At 39.2% G+C, this 19,821-nt stretch overlaps 1 protein-coding gene across 1 annotated transcript in view; it reads left to right on the forward strand.

The window, feature by feature from the left end:
• The window catches only part of LOC121449499 (sulfotransferase 2A1-like), a 40,774-nt gene extending 24,091 nt beyond the window's left edge, over positions 1 to 16,683 (forward strand). Inside the window, exons 5-6 of the mRNA XM_041653965.1 lie at positions 13,574 to 13,751; positions 16,495 to 16,683. Coding sequence (XP_041509899.1) covers positions 13,574 to 13,751; positions 16,495 to 16,607 — 291 coding nt within the window. The 3' untranslated portion in view covers positions 16,608 to 16,683. The remainder of the gene's footprint in view (positions 1 to 13,573; positions 13,752 to 16,494) is intronic.
• The last annotated feature ends 3,138 nt before the right edge of the window (positions 16,684 to 19,821 follow it).

Genomic DNA, 19,821 nt, shown 5'->3' on the forward strand with positions numbered 1-19,821 from the left:
ATGTAATCTCTAACGGACAAACTTCATATTTTAGAATCCTCAATGAAGGCTTTGGAACATAATTCTGGACAGGAGATTCAGACATTGCAGAACGCAATGGTGAATAGAATTGAAAAGATTGAGGAATTTCTAAATTCTGATGAGGAAGAGCAAAGGGTAGAAAGGCAAATTTTAACTACATCTGTGGGTAAGTCTCTCCGGGACAATTTCCACAAAGCTCTACCTACAGCTCTACCTGCCTTTCCAGTAATAACAACAGAGAAGGTGATTGGTTCCAAAAACCCTAGGGTCATCAAGGAGGATACATGGGAGCCTGTGCGTATGAATGATCTCAAGGAAATAAAACAGGCTGTCATGACTTTTGGGATGCAAGCCTCTTTTGTTAAAGAGATGCTAAGATCTTGGGCCATGACAAGCAGAGCAACCCCCTCAGACTGGCTCCAGCTGAGCTCTGCGGTACTGGAGAGTGGACCGCAATTGAAATGGAAATGCTTATTCAGGCAAGAGGCTAGACTCTTAGAACAGCAGGAAAAAGCGAAGGGAATTGACATTTCCCTAGATCAAATTCTAGGTGAAGGGCTCTTTTCTGATCCTCAGGAACAAGCTAATTTGGATGAAAACACACTCTCCATGTGTACTACAGCAGCCTTAAGGGCTTGGGACAGGGTACAAGACCCAGGACAGAGAATGGAATCATTTGTCAGAGTTAAACAGGGTCAGAGAGAACCCTTTAGTGACTTTTTACAAAGATTAACTAAGGCTGTACAAATAGGAATATCTGACCCAGAAGCAAGACGTATAATGATTGAGTCTTTGGCTTATGAAAATGCAAATGTGGAATGCAAAAGGATTTTGGGGCCTTTAAAGCTCAGATCAGCACCGTTGGAAGAATGGGTCTTGCATACACTCAATGTTGATACATTTGATTATGGCACTGAAGCATGGGTAGAAGAAGCAATTTCCAATGGTAAAAGGAGACACCAGAATACCAAATGTTTTAATTGTGGAAAAATGGGTCATATTAAAAGGAATTGTAGACAACGGATTTTCAGAAATAATAATAATAATAATAATAATGCATCTTTCAGAAATAATAATAATAATGCATCTTCTAGAAATAACAGAAATAGGAGGACTCAGCCTTCAGGTTTATGTAGAAGATGTGGAAAGGGCAGACATTGGACGAATGAATGCAGGTCTACAAGAGATAGACAAGGCAACCTGATACAGCCGGGAAACGTGAGGGGGGGGCCTCACAGGCCCCCATGGCAAACATGGTTCAGTCATATCCAGTTTCTGCAGAGAACGTGCCTCATCAGGACAATTAGGAAGCCCCATGCCTACTGTTACAAGCAATAATGATCAGAAAGATAAGTTACGTGTGTTTTGGCAAACTTCTATAAATGATCAAAGACCGAAACTGAGAGTGTGTGTAAATGGCATTTTTATTACTGGCCTGCTGGACACAGGTGCTGATGTAAGTATCATTACCCCAGAATCTTGGCATCCGTATTGGCCTCTTCAAAATGTAAATGTTCAGCTCCTGGGAATTGGAACCCTATCTTGAGTAAGGCAGAGCACGAGATGGGTTGAATGTATAGGGCCAGAGGGACAAATAGGAAAATTAAAGCCATATGTAGCCAATATTGCAATGAATTTATGGGGTCGTGACCTATTACAACAATGGAATACTGAAATTAACATTCCTGCTAAATCTAGAGCCTATATTTCTGAGAATAATATTAAAAGATATTACAAACTGAGAAAACCGGCCATTCGGGCTGTAAAAGAACAAGCAATTGATGTCCCTTCAGAGATACCAACAGCCTTGCCTCTAAAATGGTTGACTGAGAAACCAATATGGACAAAGCAATGGCCTTTAGCTGAGGAAAAGTTACAGGCTTTAGAACAGCTGGTACAAGAACAATTAGATGCTGGACATATAGAAGAATCTACCAGCCCTTGGAATTCTCCTGTATTTGTGGTTAAGAAAAAATCAGGTAAATGGAGAATGGTGACAGATCTCAGGGCCATCAACAAGGTTATTCAACCTATGGGCCCTCTGCAATCTGGAATTCATTTGCCCTCTTTATTACCAAAAGGATGGCCTCTCATAGTTATTGATTTAAAGGATTGTTTTTTCACTATACCTTTGCAAAAAGAAGATAGAGAAAAACTTGCCTTCACAGTGCCTAGTTATAACAATTCTCAACCTTCGAGGAGGTTCCACTGGACCGTTCTCCCCCAGGGTATGTTAAATAGCCCCTCCCTGTGCCAATATTTTGTGAACCAACCATTGCAAATAATACGCAAGAAATTTCCCAAATCTATAGTATACCATTACATGGACGACATCTTGTTATCCGATTCAAACATGGATACCTTGAACAGACTGTTTGAAGAAATAAAGATACTTTTACCTAAATGGGGATTGCAAATAGCTCCTGAAAAGATTCAGAAGGGAGATTCTGTTAATTATTTAGGTTATAGAATAGGTTTGCAAAAAATTAAGACACAAAAAGCACAAATTAGGAGAGATCGCCTACGGACTCTTAATGACTTTCAAAGACTGTTAGGAGACATTTCCAGTCTACGACCAGCTATTGGAATAACACCTGATTTAATAATTCATTTGAACAAAACCTTGGATGGTGATAAAGATTTAAACAGTCCCAGAGAATTAACAGCTGAAGCAGAAAAGGAACTGACAATGATTGAGGAAAAATTACAACAGGCACATGTGGACAGGGTGAATCCAGACCTTGATTGTATTCTCGTCATATTACCATCAAAAATTTCTCCTACAGGAATTTTAATGCAGAGAGATGATATTATTTTGGAATGGATCTTTTTACCACATAAACCAAGTAAGAAACTGAAAACTTATGTAGAAAATGTCTCTGCGTTAATTATAAAAGGCAAGCTGAGACTTCGTCAACTAGCAGGCATAGACCCAGCAGAAATTATAGTGCCTTTCACTGCTGATGAACTAAAGAAATTATGGGAAGATAATGAACCATGGCAAAGAGCTTGTGCTAATTTTTTGGGAGACATTAATAACAACTATCCAAAAAGCAAGTGGCTTAACTTCATAAAGAGAACTTCTTGGATTCTTCCTCGAATCGTCCGTGATGCTCCAATAACTGGAGCCCGTACATTCTATACTGATGCCAATAAATCAGGGAAGGCAGGTTACAAATCAGAAGACTTGGATAAGGTGGAACAAAGTCCATATACTTCTGTCCAGAAGGCAGAATTATATGCCATTCTTATGGTGCTAAGGGATTTTAAAGAACCTATTAATATAGTTACAGATTCACAATACGCAGAAAGAGTTATTTTACATATTGAAACTGCTGAATTTATACCTGATGATACTGAACTAACCTCATTGTTCCTCCAGGTTCAAGATTTGATCAGGAACAGGCTTTGCCCTATGTACATAACACACATCCGATCCCATACGGGTCTGCCAGGTCCTCTAGCAGAAGGTAATGCAGAAATTGATCAATTATTGATTGGTAGTGTGCTACAAGCCTCTGAATTTCATAAAAAACATCATGTTAATAGCAAAGGTTTGAAGAAAGAGTTTTCAATTACATGGCAACAAGCTAAGGAGATTGTAAAGAAATGCCCTACTTGCTCTTTCTATAACCAAACGCCACTGCCTGCAGGGGCTAATCCAAAGGGCACCCAAAGGAATGAAATCTGGCAGATGGATGTGTTCCACTTTGCAGAATTTGGCAAATTAAAATATGTACACCACACCATAGACACGTATTCAGGTTTTCAATGGGCTACTGCCCTGAGCTCAGAAAAGGCTGATTCAGTAATCACACATTTATTGGAAGTTATGGCCATCATGGGTATACCTGCGCAAATAAAGACAGATAATGGTCCAGCATATGTATCTAAGAAAATGAAACGCTTTTTTGATTATTATAATATAAAACACATTACAGGTATACCAAATAATCCTACAGGTCAGGCAGTTATAGAAAGATCAAATCGTACTATAAAGGATATGCTGAACAAACAGAAAGGGACTGAAAATACCCCCAGAAATAGATTACATAATGCTTTATTAACCTTGAATTTTCTTAACGCTAATGAGAAAGGAACGACAGCAGCAGAAAGACATTGGATAATGGAAAAGTCTGCTGAACTAAATCAACCGATTTATTTCAAAGATGTGCTGACCTCTCAGTGGAAGCCAGGAGATGTGCTACGTTGGGGAAGGGGTTTTGCTCTTGTTTCCACAGGAGAAGAAAAATTGTGGATACCATCAAAATTAATAAAGTTTCGATTTGAAGAGGAGAAACCTCTTGGAAAGGAGAAATGACAACTCATCCACAACGATGATATTCATACAGGTGGTAAGAAAAACATATAGAATGGGGGCAGGGTTCTGTTCTTATCTCCACAGAAAAACACTCATCTTTGAGAAATTCAAGGGACCCTGGATGTTTGGATACTGACAGATGGAAAAATACCTGCCCAATAGGAAATATCAAGACAACTGAATGGGTTGTGTAAGTAATATTAAACCATATTTCTAAATTTATAAAGCTGGTTTTGAAGTTGGACTCTGGCTCAGTCCCTCTCCAATTCCAAGCCTGTTAGTAAGAGAAAAACCCAGAGTTTCTGGAGTTTCCGTCTCATGTCAAGAGCCATGATATGGGACAGAAAGAAATATGAGTTTAGAAAACATCTTTGCTTCTCTTCATATCTATCATACTTTTCATTGAATATATCTATCATGTCTTTCATTGAATATATATATATATATATGTCTATATGATTAATGTTTAAGTTTTTCATAATGAACAATGAGTTTTTCCTGAAGTGACATTTGAAGTTTCCAGGAAGAAGATGGGGCCCCATAACAACAACTCCACCTGGTTGATATGACGTCATGATACTGATAGCGCTACTACAAGACCTGCTTTTGGTACCAGCTGCACAAGACAGTTCCAACTTGGTTAGCTGAAATGGTGCACATCTTATACAACATTTTGGCCAGACCTGCACGAAAATACTCAGAGACTATTTGCAATTTTAAAAGACATTATCTTGAAATTTAACCATCATTTTACTTTCACAGGATCCCCCAGAAAGAACGTTGCCCCTATGACAGCTGGAAGTAATTCTAGAGAATGACGTCCCCTCTCCCAGTAAAGTTTGCCCTTGGGTTTAGGGACATCATTTAGGGGTTGATTATAATTAGTATATGATTGAGGGTTGGGGGAGGAATTTTATAAGCTCAGGGATCATTTTGAAAAAAAAAAGAGGGATGATGGGATAATAGACAAATATATTGGTATAGATTGACTATTGTACGCATGCATGTTTCTACCTCTGTTTAAAACATTTTTATGTATTGACATATATTGTATTGATATATATATATATATTGTATATATTTACCATATTGCAGTGTACATTTCTACCTCTGATTAAGATAGTTATATAATATTTGTGTATTGATATATATTTACCTACTGCAATGTATATTTGTAAACTGTTTATATTTGGAGGTCATTGTCCTCATTTGTTTCACAGTCGTTTATTGTCTTATGCTTTAAGTTAGATAGATATTGAGAATTATATAGACTAATTGTCATCTAAGTTTGTCATTTATAATTAGACTAATCAGGTTCTTTAGATATATAGAGATTATACTCAGTATAGATAGATAATCTTCAACCTCTTCAAAGAGCTGTAGAAAATGGCCTTTAATCTAACTCAGAGTTTCGTGATAGTGAGACACAATTTCTCCTGGCAACACCGCTCTATTCCCGAGAAAATGTTGAGCACCAAAAACACTCCACCTGGAGCCTTTCTATTTTGGCAGAACTGGCCTTTGGGCAAAGAAATGCCCATATCTCAACCACTGACACAGATACAGAGCGTGCATCAATGGATAAAACAGGACTGTCATATCCTGCCAAGACAGGGTAAGATAGTTTTGAAAAGTTCCTTGCCTTTAATAATGGTATGTCAGTTATGTTAGGCCTTAGCCAAAATTGGTTGACTCAACATTGCAAACGAGACTTTGGGTGATTGCCCAGGTAGTCAGTTGTCTCTGTCAATTGTTGCAAATTTTGGATATATCTCGTTTGTTGAGTAGTGTTTATTCCCTTCTCAGATCTTTGACTGAGTTGAAGATTATATAATTGTAGTTACTCTTTACATTATTTGGACTCCTTGAGATAGAATGTTTAGCAAAGCTTTTGTTCTCAATATTGTTTGTTATATTTATTATTTGTTGTTATTGTATGTAGTTGTATTTGGTTTAGTTCTGTCTTATTTAGACAAAAAGGGGAGATGTAGGGATAAGTCCCGCCCCTTAGGGGGCGTGTTCGCCTCGGGCTAATGTCTGCCTATAAATTTGGCGAGCAAGCTCCGAGCGCTTGCTTCTCCTTTCCTGGTCTCCGTGGGAACGGTGGTTCTGTAAGTCTATTTCTACATTAAAGCTATATATATATTTTTACACTCTGTCTGCATTCATTTACACCGTTACAAAGCCTATTCCTGATTATGTCTCGTACCTGAATGAATAATAAAGCCAGTTATAAGGTATAAGTTCAGTGGTTTCAATATGCAAGACAATTCTTTCTGCATACTGCAAATCAGTAACTATATTAAGAGGTTCTTTAAAATCCTTTAGTACCATGAGAATAGCATATAACTCTGCCTTTTGGGCAGAATTATAAAGGCTTTCTTCTAACTTACTTTTTTTTTTCTGATTTGCAACCTGTATTTCCTGATTTTTTTAATTTATTTATTAAAATTTTCCACCTCCTCCCATTTCCCTCCCACTTCCTTTCTCCTCCTCCCTCTCCAGTCCTAAGAGAATTCATGGAACCCTATCCTTTTGGAAGTCCAAGGCCCTCTCCCCTCCATCCAGGTCTACGAAGATGTGCCAAACAGTCTAAGCTCCCAAAAAGCCAGGAGAATCAAAACCCAGTGCCATTATCTTTGACTTCTCAGTCATCCCTCATTGTCAGCCACATTTAGAGAGTCCAGTATGATCACATGTTCATTCAGTCCGGGTCCAGCTGGCCTAAGTGAGCTCCCATTAGATTAGTCCTACAGTCTCCATGGGTGGACACACCCCTCATGGTCCTCACTTCCTTGCTCATGTTCTTGCTTCTTCTATATTTCTTCTAGACCTTGGGAGCTCAGTCCAGTGCTCCAATGTGGTTCTCTGTCTCTATCGACATCCGTCACCAGATGAAGGTTCTATGGTGATATGCAAAATATTCAACAGTGTGCCTATGGGCACCCTCTCCTCTGCTGTCCAAGGACCTAAATGGGGACATCTCCTTGAATACCTGGTGTTGTAATATGAGTGGCGGGGCTGCGTCCCCAGCACCCCAGCCACCTGCTAGCTTATGCCTGAAATAACACACAAACTGTATTCATTTAAACACTGCTTGGCCCATTTCTATCTAGCCTCTTTTAGGCTAATTCTCACATATTAATTTAGCCCATTTCTTATCATCTGTGTAGCACCGCTAGGTGCGCTTACCAGGAAGATTCTAGCCTACGTCTATCCTGGGTCCATCCTGGGTCTGAACTTCATGTGTCTGCCTCAGAAAGCAGAGCTATCCCTGCGTCTGCCCGGGAGAGGGGAGCATGGCGTCTCTGAGCTCACTTCCTCTTCTTCCCAGCATTCTGTTCTGTTTATTCCTCCCACCTATGTTTTAACCTATGAAGCCAAGCAGTTTCTTTATTACTTAACCAATAACCTTCCTCCATCATTTCCCCTTTTTCTGTTTAAACACTCTGGCCGGACCTTCTCAAAACACTCAGAGACTAGTTATAATTTTCTTAGGTCAAAGGTTAATTTGGGAATTTTACCATCATTTACTTTCACAGGGGCCCCTAAGAAGAACATCGCCCCCATGTCAGCTAGAAGCAATCTAAGAGGACAATGTCCCCTCTCCCAACAGAGTTTGCCCATAGGGTTAGGGAAATCTTTTAGTGGTTGGTTTAGGGTTGAGGGGTGGGGAGATATTTTATGGAATTAGGGGTATATTCAAAAAAAAGAGGGGATTAACTGGTTTGATGTGATGATTGGTATTTGTGACTTACTGTTTTTAGAAAATTATATTGGTACTGTTTCTTGTATATTGATATATTGAATATTGAATGTGAGTGTTCCTACCTCTATTTTTGTATAAGAGTATGCTTGTATTGATACATCTACCATATGACAATGTACATTTCTACCTCTGATACTATTTATGTAATAACATTGTTTACATTTGATATGTAATGACTTTGTTTACAGATGAAGATCATTGTCTTCATATATTGCATAGTTGTTTATTCTCTTAGTTTTCAAATTAGATAGGTATTGAGAATTATATGTTTGTCATATTTATTTTTAGGTTAATCAGGTCTTTTAGATTCATAGAGATTATATTTAGTATAGATAATATAATCTTCAGCCTCTTCGAAGAGCTGTAGAAAATGGCCTTTAATCTAACCTAGAATTCTGTGCCAACGAGACACAATTACTCCTGGCAATGCCACTCTACTCCCGAGAGAACATTGAGCACCAAAGACACTCCACTGGGAGTTTGTCTTCTTGGCAGAACTGGCCTTTGGGTTAAGAAAAGCCCATACCTCAACTACTGACTAAGATATGAAACAGGATTGTCTTATCTTGCCAAGACAGGGTAGGATAATTCTAAGAAAGTTCCTTGCATTTGATAATGGTATGTCAGTTATGTTAGGCCTTAGCCAAAGTTGGTTGACTCAACATTGCAAACGAGACTTTGAGTGATTACCCAGGTAGTCAGTTGTTTCTGTCATTTGTTGCACATTTTGGATATCTCTCATTTGTTAAGTAATATTTATTCCCTTCTCAGATCTTTGACGGAGTTGAAGATTATTAAATTGTAGTTACTCTCTACATTATTCAGACTCCTTGTGATAGAATGTCTAGCAAAACTTTTGTTCTCAATATTGTTCGTTGTATTTATCATTTGTTATTATTGTTTATAGTTGTATTTGGTTTAGTTCTGTCTTATTTAGACAAAAGTGATGTGGGAGTGTCATATATCAATCTGTTGATTTCATTGGCTAAGTAATAAACAAACTGCTTGGGCTCATAGCTTAGAACATAGGTGGGTGGAGTAAACAGAACAGAATGCTGGGAGGAAGAGGAAGTGAGCTCAGAGACTTGACAGCTCTCCTCTCGGGGGCAGACTCCTCAGAGAGACGCCATGCTGCCCGCTCCCGGGCAGACACACGTGATGAAGCTCCGACCCAGGATGGACGTAGGCTAGAATCTCCTTGGTAAGCCACCTCGTGGGCTACACTAGAAATGGGCTAGTCCAGGTGCGAGAGTTAGCCGAGAAGAGGCTAGATAGAAATGGGCCAAGCGGTGTAGTGATGTGGGAGTGTCATATATCAATCTGATGATTTCATTGGTTAAGTAATAAACAAACGGCTTGGGCTCATAGCTTAGAACATAGGTGGGTGGAGTAAACAGAACAGATTGCTGGGAGGAAGAGGAAGTGAGCTCAGACTGACAGCTCTGCTCTCTGGAGCAGAGACGCCATGCCCCACTCCCAGGCAGACAGACGCGATGAAGCTCCGACCCAGCATGGACGTATACTAGAATCTTCCTGGTAAGACCGGTGCTCACAGATTATTAGAGATGGGTTGATCAGGATATCAGAATTAGCCAGTAAGGGCTAGAGCTAAAGGGCCAAGCAGCGTTTAAATGAATACAGTTTGTGTGTTGTTATTTCTGGTATAAAGCTAGCCATGTGGGAGCCGGGTGGGATGAAAAACAGGCCCACAGATCCCAGTACAAAATGGTGCCCGACGTGATGGACTAAATCCACTTAAAAAACCTGAGAAGGCTTAAAAATAAGGGAGAAAGAGTTTAACACAGATTTTTGCTGTTTGTTGGTGGCTTGCTGTAGAGAGATTTCCTGATTCGGCAACAGCAGCAGAAAAAAACGCTATGTCATTTTAAAGCGCAGCTTCTTGGGTCTGTGCTGCCAGCGTGAACCCTGGCTTTAAAGCATTTCAATGGATTTTATGGGACTGGATGTTTGTATTCCCACTTGGGATGGGAAGGAGAGTGCTCTGAGATGTGCTGATGGCTCAGTGCTCCTTGCCTGCACCTGGGCAGAAGGCCGAATCAGGCTTAGGCAGGCGGGGGAGCATGGCGGGTTCCTGACAGAGACATGTTTTCAGACTGCGCCGTGCTCTGCATGTCAGATTTGCATGTAAGTTGGATGAAAAGAATTTCTGTGCTGCACACTCAGTCTCAGAATTAAAGTGCTGAGTGCCGCTCCTACCTGGCGGCCCCAGAGCTAGCACAAAATGGTACATCCTCCATTTTGAAATTTTCCTGACTCAGCAGCAGGAAAAAAACCTGTGTTGTTTTAAAATGCCAGCTTTCTGGGCCATCCTGCCAGGGCAAACTCTGACTGTTTGAGGCAGGAGGGCCGGCAACCGAGAGAGGACTTGAGTGTTGTCTGTTGTAGCTCGCTGGCTGGCAGGGACCTTGAAACGCCATAGAGTTGTGGTTATAAACATGCCTGAAGCCTGTATATCTGCCATGAGGCTGGAAAGCAAAGGAATGGACTGGATCTACCTGCCAAAGCCACGGCTTTAATCCTACCCATATTGCTCAGTAATTTAAAGACTCATGTGGTCAGAAAAAGAGAGATACACAGTAAAGAGAGATTCAAAGACAAAGAAAAAATTTTAAATGTTTTACAGTGTTAAAATATATGCAGACTAAAAGTTAAAATTCTTAAAGTAAAAAACAAAAATAAGGAAGAAAGAGAGTAGTTGGGGGTGGTAGTACACACCTTTAATCCCAACACTTGGGAGGCAGAGGGAGATTGACCTCTGTGACTTCAAGGTGTGGTAGCACATGCCTTTAATCCCAGTGCCTAGAAAGCAGAGACAAACAGATCTCTGTGAGTATATTCCCAAGAGTGGAATTGCTGGATCCTGAGGTAGGTTGACTCCCAGTTTTCTGAGAGACCACCACACTGATTTCCAAAGTGGTTGCACAAGTTTACAATCCCACCAGCAATGTATGAGTGTTCCCCATACTCCACATCCTCACCAGCATAGGCTATCATTGGTGTTTTTTGATTTTAGCCATTCTGACAGGTGTAAGATGGTATCTCAAGGTTGTTTTGATTTGGATTTCCCTAATTTCTAAGGAAGTTGAACATGACTTTAAGTATATTTTGGTCATTTGAACTTCTTCTGTTGAGAATTCTCTGTTCAGTTGAGTACCCGATTTTTAATTTGGTTGAATAGAATTTTAAGTCTAGTTTCTTGAGTTCTTTATACATTTTGGAGATCAGACCTTTGTCTGATGCAGGGTTGGTGAAGATCTTCTCCCATTCAGTAGGTTTCCTTTTTGTCTTAATAATAGTGTCCTTTGCTTTCCAGAAGCTTCTCAGTTTTAGGAGCTAGCATTTATTCAATGTTGCTTTTATTGTCTGTGCTACTGGGTTTATATGTAGGAAGTGGTATCCTGTGCTCAAGTGTTGCAATCTACTTCCCACTTCCTCTTCTATCAGATTCAGTGTGGTCAGATTTATATTGAGGTCTTTGATCCATTTGGACTTGAGTTTTGTGCATGGTGATAGATATGGATCTATTTACATTCTTCTACAAATTGACATCCAATTATGCCAGCACCATTTGTTGAATGTAAACCTGCCCAGTGGGTCAGTTATTCCAGGGTCCCGAAGAGGCTCTTTCTGAAAAAGACATGGGCAGGAGGGAGAAATGGAGACCAAGCAAGAGCCAGACAAGTTTCTGTTCTTGATTTGTCAAGGTCTCACTTTATTGGTGAAATGGTTGTGGTTTACATAGTCCTTGGATGAGGAATTGGCTTGTGATGGGGGCAGGGACATGGTAAGGGGAGGAAGGAATCTTGCTGGGACAGCAATGGTCATGAGTTGACACACCTAGTGTTCTCTATGCAAGCAGAATCATTCCTTTTGTGATTCCAACCACAAACAATTCTCTAGATAGTTGGGATGTGGGGCGGGTTCGCTAGCAGATAGCTCTCAAGATAGTTGGGTGTAGGACACCCCACAAACATTCTTAGGACAATAGTCCCTACTATACTTTTTGGGGAAATGGCTCCTAACAGTTGAAGATGGTTTTTTTTTTCTTCCATTGTATAATTTTAGCTCCTATGTGGAAAATCAGGTGTTCATAGGTTTGTCGGTTGATGGCCAGGTCTTCGATTTGATTCCATTGGTCAACATCTCTATTTTTATGCCATTACCAAGCTGTTTTCAATACTGTAGCTCTGTAATAGAGTTTGAAGTCAGTGATGGTAATGCCTCCAGAAGCTCCCGTATTGTATAGGATTCTTTTGGCTATCCTGGGTTCTTTGTGTTTCCATATAAAGTTGATTATTGTTCTCTCAAGGTCTGTGAAGAATTTTGTTTGGATTTTGATGGGGATTGTGTTGAATTTATAGATTGCCTTTGGTAGAATTGCCATTTTTACTATGTTGATCCTAACCATCCAAGAGCATGGGAGATCTTTCCATTTTCTGGTGTCCTCTTCAATTTCTTACTTCAAAGCCTTAAAGTTCTTGTCAAATAGATCTTTCACATCCTTAGTTAGAGTTACCCACAGGACACTTTATGCGATTACTGGCTATTGTGAAAGGTGAATTTGTGATTCCAGTTTATGGGTATCTGGAGGAAGAAGATTATGTATATGATGGATATATGAGTTATAGCATGATAACCTAACTCAAAACAGAATAAAAGCTCCCTGAAATACCCATAAGTAATGAATATTGACATCATTCTTATGAAAGTGCTACAAAACCATATTATTTTAGTTGCCCATAGGAAACAATATTACATGGTGTAATCATTAACTTCTCTCAAAATCTTTGTGCACACTGCCTTCATTCCCATGTATCACTATCTGAAAGTATCTCTTTAAGTCTCTTTACATGCTCAGGCAAGTGGGGTATGGTGGTGAACACCTTAAATGCCAGCACTTAGAAAGCAAATTCAGGTGGTGGATTAACTATTTGAGCTTGAGGTCAGTCCAGTCTCCATATCAAGTCCCATCCCACCAAACAAGGCTGCATAGTGAGACCCTATCTAAAGGAAAAAAAATATCCCAGTGCATTTAGTGGGCGTGTTGGCATGCATCTGTGAACACAACTTTACAGAATTAGAAACCGGAGGACCACTTGTTCCAGGTCTTCATCTACTACAAAGTAAGTTTAAGAACAGCCTTGGTATGTGAGATCCTGTCTCTAGTATCCTCTCCTCCCGAAAAGAAATCAGTCTCTGTCTTTTAGGTCCAGACATCAGACAAATTGCCAGCCCAACTCATTATAAAATACTGTGTGTGTGACTTCTGCCATCTGTAAATGCCCTGTTTCTTTCCTCAAATCTTTCAATGCTTTTCATTTCATGGTGTCATTTATTTCTCCATGCCCCCTTTTCAGTGTCCATCCACAGTTAACTTCTCTGCATCTGTTCTCTCAGATCTCTCTGTTCATTGGCATCTTTTTTTGTTTCTTCTATTTTAGGACACAAGAGGAACTATAGAGAAGATCTGTGACTTCCTAGGAAAGAAATTAGAGAAAGATGAGCTGGATCTGGTCCTCAAGTACAGTTCCTTCCAAGTCATGAAAGAAAATAAAATGTCCAATTTTAGTATTGTCCGAGAAGATGTGATTACTAATGGTTTGAAACTCATGAGGAAAGGTGAAGAAAAATACATCTAACTTCAAAATATATCAGAATATGTGGAGAGTTTGTGGTTTCAATGAGACTATAAGAAAGTTGGGAATGTTTCAAAAGTCATTGTTCATTACAACATAGTTTCATACAGACCTTACAATTTGAATCTTTCCATGTTGATGATGTGGCTTTCAGGAACTCTGAAAAAGAATTGACTTGTTGTGGGAGAGTATCTTGGCATTGCATATGTCCAGTACCCTCAATATAAAATGAAGTGCAGACATGTTGCAATGAGGCTCTGTAAGGCTCCCTATATCTTAGAACTCAACTCTAAAGAAAATTTCAATTCATGGGACAAAGATATATCTGGGATGATAAGCACTGAAATCACTTCCTTCAAAATGATTTGAAAAGCTGTTGAATATGTCAAGATTGCTGACTCATAGCAGGCTGACTCCAGACCCCATAAAGACAATGCAAATTATTCACCACTGCTACAATATAATGGTTTTATTCAACTTAAATTTGTATTGTTTCAGACTCAGGGCTACTCAGTTGGTTCTGAATTATCTCTCTTGGAATAGTAATATCCATCTTCTCTATGTCTGTGTTACCTCTCTATGTTGGAAAGAGATTGTGGGCATGGTTTCATTGCTTTAAAATTAAGGAGTAACTTTGCCAGAGTGAATAACACCTGGAAACTCACCTACACCTTTCTAGCAAATAATTGGTGAGATGGGAGTCAGTGTTGAAGAAGGAATGGGTCAGATGTCAGGTCTCTGGAGATGAGTAAAGAACTAGGGTATAGATGCAGGAAGCAGAGAACAATGGATTTCATTTTCGTCTACCAATAATTTAGATTCTTCAGCCTTAACCTTCAAGCTTTCTCCATCATAGAATGGTGGAGCATGAGACCAAAATAGGATTTTAGCTTTTTCTCTCCCAAAATATAGTATGGCTCCTGTATCATATGTCTCATAGGATATATTTATATTCATTTACACACACACATATGTGTGTGTGATTGTATGTGTGTATATGTGTGTTTGTGTACGAATGTCTAAGACATTAATCTTAGACAGAGACAGAAAAAGACCTACAAGAACAAAGAAAAAGAACTTTTAGGACAAAAGCTTGTTCTAAAAGTGATGATAACAAACAAGCTAAGAGTAGAAAAGGATACTTATAAGTTTCCATCATAACAGATGGCAGTATTATATCCATATCAAATAGTGGTATATTATTTTAATATGGTATATCAATAATTACCATTTAATTATGAATTCTTCATATATTCTTTAATAAATACTACAAGAGGCTTAAAAACTTACATGATTCTTCCAGAAAATAATGTGATGTTCTGGAGATATGACTCAGAAGTTAAGAACAATGACTGTTCTTCTAGAGGTCCTGAGTTTAATTCCTAGCAATCACATGGTGGCTTGCAACCATGAGTAGTAACATCTGGTGACCTCTTCTGGCTTGCACAGATACATGCAGGCAGAATGATATATACATAATTAAAAAACAAACCTTTAATAAAGAATGCAATATGATAAGGAAAAGGCTGACCTTTATTGCCAATCTTTTTCGCTTCACAAGAATTCATCTATATTATGTTGGGTAAAATCTCAAGGACTAATTTTTCTGCGTCAGCAAAATGAAACAAAGCCAATAGCTTCTTCACTCATTCAGGAATGCTTTCAACAAAACCATGTTGAGTATGCTCCCTTAGCCTGATGTGCTTGATTAAAGGAAAGATTTTACAATTTATGAATCATTTTACATTTTAGATATATTAGATTTTGTGCATACATACAAAATAGAAATGAGTAGAGCAGGTCAAAGTATCACAACTATAAAATAAAATACAACAAGGATAGGGGATTCAGAGTTCTGCTTGGAAGAAAGGAAGAAATGATTACAGTAGCATTAATAAGAAAACAAAAGAACAAGACATTTTTATATGGAATATATGAGCACTCCAGTATGAAGGTACACACTATGCATTGTGAACAGTTGGACAATTTAACATTACAACTAGAGACATCTTATAATGCAGTTATCAAAACCAAAGATTGTAAAAAGGACAGAGGATGAAATAATGTAGATATGCATACATTACCAAACACCATACTGACTGAAAACAGGAGTCCTGGGACATTCACTGCTGACTGTTTCTGGGTCTGCTGCATCTTTACTGTCATGTAGTTCACAACTGTGTGTATCTCCAGCTCCAAGAGATACACTGCCTCTAACTTCTGAAGGTACCTGCTTTCATGTGTACCTATACACATAATTAAAATTAATTTTAAAAAATGTTTTAAAAGTTGCTTGCATGCTTTTCAAAGCTTCTCTAAGTAAACACTAAAATGTAGAAATAACAATTGAAATCAGCTTGGATAATTAAGATAAAAAACTCTGTTGGGATGAACAGTGTAGGGCAATCAGGTATAGTGGGGAACAGAAATAATCTGGCCATCTAGAGTTTGAGCTAGTATTGACGCTGTTAGATTTTGTAGTTGACAGGATGGGACAGAATAAGGTGGGTCAATATTTCCATGGAGGTAGAAGTCTGTTTGCATATTATTGCAAGGCATAAGAAGAATTATATAGGGAGTCACTGGTAGTTTCACTTTATATACTGTTTGTTCCTTGTCAAGTATGTGAAGAGAGGATTGAGAGATATGTTAAGCATTTTAAGTTAAGGGGTGATAGTGTTAAGATCATCATTAACCCATCTTTGTGTCTTCTTCACATTTTCCAGGCACGACTGGAGACTGGAAGAATCACTTTACTGTAGCCCAAGCTGAAGCCTTTGATAAAGTGTTCCAGGAGAAAATGATTGGTTTCCCACCAGAACTGTTCCCATGGCAATAAATTCTTAAAACTTTTAAATCATGTATTTGTACTGTGAATGACTATGTGTGGTCAAAAAATAAATCCTATAATTGAATTGTGTAGTTCTTTAATAATTATTAGTAGCAGCATTGATAATAGTAGTAAGAGTAAAGTAGTGCTAGCTTTATCGTGTGTGTGTGCTTACATGTAACATGATCGAGGCCTACTTGTTGGGGTTTTTGTCCCTCCTGGTACCCCACAGACAGGAAGCCCCAATGAAAATCACACAGAGATCTCTATACGTTATAAAGCTGATTGGCCGATTAGGTCAGGCTACTTAATAGCTCTTGTAGCTTATGTAACCCCATTATTCTGATCTATGTTATCCATGTGGGCCAACCTTTTTCAGTGGGGCAGACCACATCCTGTTGCTTCCGTGGTCTGGGCAGGAGTGGGACGGATCAATTTCCTCCTTCCCAGAATTCTCCTGCTCTCATTGCATCACCTCTACTTCCTGTCTTGTTTTCACACCTATACTCCCTGCCTGGCCAATCAGCGTTTATTTAAAACATGACTGACAGAATACAGACAATTCTCCCGCACCATTTACACATTTCTGTGTGTAATGGCTTCAGAGGCCAAAATAGTGCATTGATTCTCATGGAATTGCAGTTACATGATGCTGTTAGCCACCTGCTTTGTGACCTAGCAACTGAAATCAGATCCTATACAAGGGTAGTACAATGCTCTTAACCTCTGAATCATCTATGCAGCCAAAAATCTTTGTGTCTTGAGTCATCAAATAACTGTTTTTCTTCATTTATTACTGGTCTGTTATACATTGTCAGCTAACTCTAATGTGCTTCATGTAATTAGCTTCAAAACAATCATTGTAATATTTTAAACATAGAAAACCTACAATAAAGTGTATTTTTACTCTGTGACTTTTAGGCAAAAGGAATAAATAAATTGTATTTATAGAAATTTTCAAACTCATTCAAATAGCGTATGGTATAAGACTTTTATAAACTTACATTTACTTGGAATATCATATTTGAATTTCACTTTTTCTTCTTTTTGATAAAACTGTTTAGTGGGCATATAAAATTACTGACTTTATTATGAAACTCTGATATATATAACACAACATTGTAATTTATCCAGTATTGCTCCTCCACTGTCAAGTCCCATACTTTTCTTCCTATTATTACATTCTCTTCTCACACAGTACCCTTCTACTTGCATGTCATAAAGACACTTACATTTAAATCAGAATGTGAAAATGGAAGAATTAATACATTTTTTTAATTTTTTATGGTTAAGGGGAAGATTTTCCTGATAGGTAAAATGGAGAATACAGAAAGAGGAATCTGGGAATGTCTAGAACAGAGAGAGAGAAAGGAATAGACTAAACATGACAAGCAGAATTGGCCAGACCATGATTTGGGGAGCAAGAAACGAGGATCAACCGAGAGAAAGCCAAGAGTCACCAAGAAGACCAAGAGAGTCTGGGGAATAACAGAGATATATAGGAATCAGAATCTGGAGAAAGAAATGTATAACCTGGAGAAATTTGGGGTAGAGGATAGAGTAAGAAGACCTGAAAGGAGCCAAGACACTGAATATCTCTGTGGACTCTCCAACAGGCACTTGGCCAGAGAGCTTGAAGGTCAGCATGCACTGTGGTATGCTAACAGGCACTACAATTCCTTATTTGTCCTGTATGTATTTTGGCCTCATGTACCAGTTTATTGTTGATGATAAGGGCCAATGTAATCTATTCTGTAACTTGCAGAAATTAGAATTTTGTCTGTACCAGGAGATTTTGGAATTTGTTTGACCTGTGACATATGAATCCAAGTTATGACTCCTTGAAGCTTCTATGAATCTTTTAAAGTTTCCAAAAAGAGGTAAAGGTTTTAGATATATTATCAATAATACTGTTTATAGTTTGTACTGAAAACGTGGGTCCTGAGTTCACCTGGAGAGATGAGTGACTGGGATCCTGGCTGGAGGGTCCTGCTCATTAATCCCTAGCCCCCAAAGCAGATCCCAAATCCACTTCCAAACACTGAAGCCCCAGAGACCTGCTAGCAGCCTCCCCCAAACACCTCCCCCATTGTCATCTGAAACCACCAGAGCCTTGACCTTGACTATACCTGGAAAATTGAGTGTCTGTGTTTCTGGATAAAGAGCCCTCCTCTCTATGCCCTAGCACATTCTGTACCCCACTCCCACCCACCAAAACCCCAGAGACCGTCAGCCTCCCCATGACCTGAACCATCGACACCACATCTGTGATTTACAGAGCTTTGATGCCCCTACTTTCTACGCCCTAGACCCTAAAGCCACATGCCAACCCCCACCCCTACTCACAGACACCCCAGAAACATGGGTTCTGCCTCCCATTGCCCCAAAGCATCCCTCACTACAATTGTGACCACAAGAGACTGCAACTGGAGAGGTGAGTGTCTGGGTTCCCAGTTGGAGGGCCATCCTCTCTAGGCTCTAGCCATTGGAGGCACACTCCAAGCCCCACTCTCAATCACCAAAGTCCCAGAGACCTGAGAAAAATCAAAACACACTTCCAACAGTCCCTCACCACATCTGTGATCACTTGACTCTAGGCTGGCTCCTACACTTGGAGGAGCAACCCTGGGGCCTTGGCCCTGCATACACATGGGTGAGTGACCACCGGAGCCTTGGCCCAGGGTACACGTTGGGAAGACCAAAAGCTGCATTGGTGACCACCAGCAAGGCCGTGGATTAACCTGGAGGAACAGCAGTCCCCTAGTCCACAGGCCTCACCTGTAGCCATTGGAAGAAGAAATGGGTAGACAACAGTGTAAAAATACATTCAGCAATATAAAGAGCTATTTGGCACACTCAGAAACTAGTGGCTCTACACCAGCAAGAACTGAGCATCCCAATGCTGACAAAGCCAAACAAAATGAGCTAAAATAAAACTTCATGAAGATGATAGATACCCTTAAAGAGAAATGAAAAGTTCCCTTTAAAAAGTAGAAATAAGAGGAAAAGACAAACAAAAAAATTCAAAGAAAACAATAGATTTTAACAGAAAGTCAAGAAAGAACTATCAAAAAGCTGAAGGAAATAGATCAAGATTCGATAACTGAAATACAGACAACATAAAAACACAAACCAAGATAATTCTGCAAATGGAAAAAAGATAGCATCTTCAACAAATGGTTCTGGCATAACTGGATGTCTCCACAAAGAAGAATGAGAATAG

This window comes from Microtus oregoni, unplaced genomic scaffold, assembly GCF_018167655.1.
Source record: "Microtus oregoni isolate MIOR12 unplaced genomic scaffold, Mior012 000006F_ref0000085, whole genome shotgun sequence".
Classification (NCBI taxonomy): domain Eukaryota; kingdom Metazoa; phylum Chordata; class Mammalia; order Rodentia; family Cricetidae; genus Microtus; species Microtus oregoni.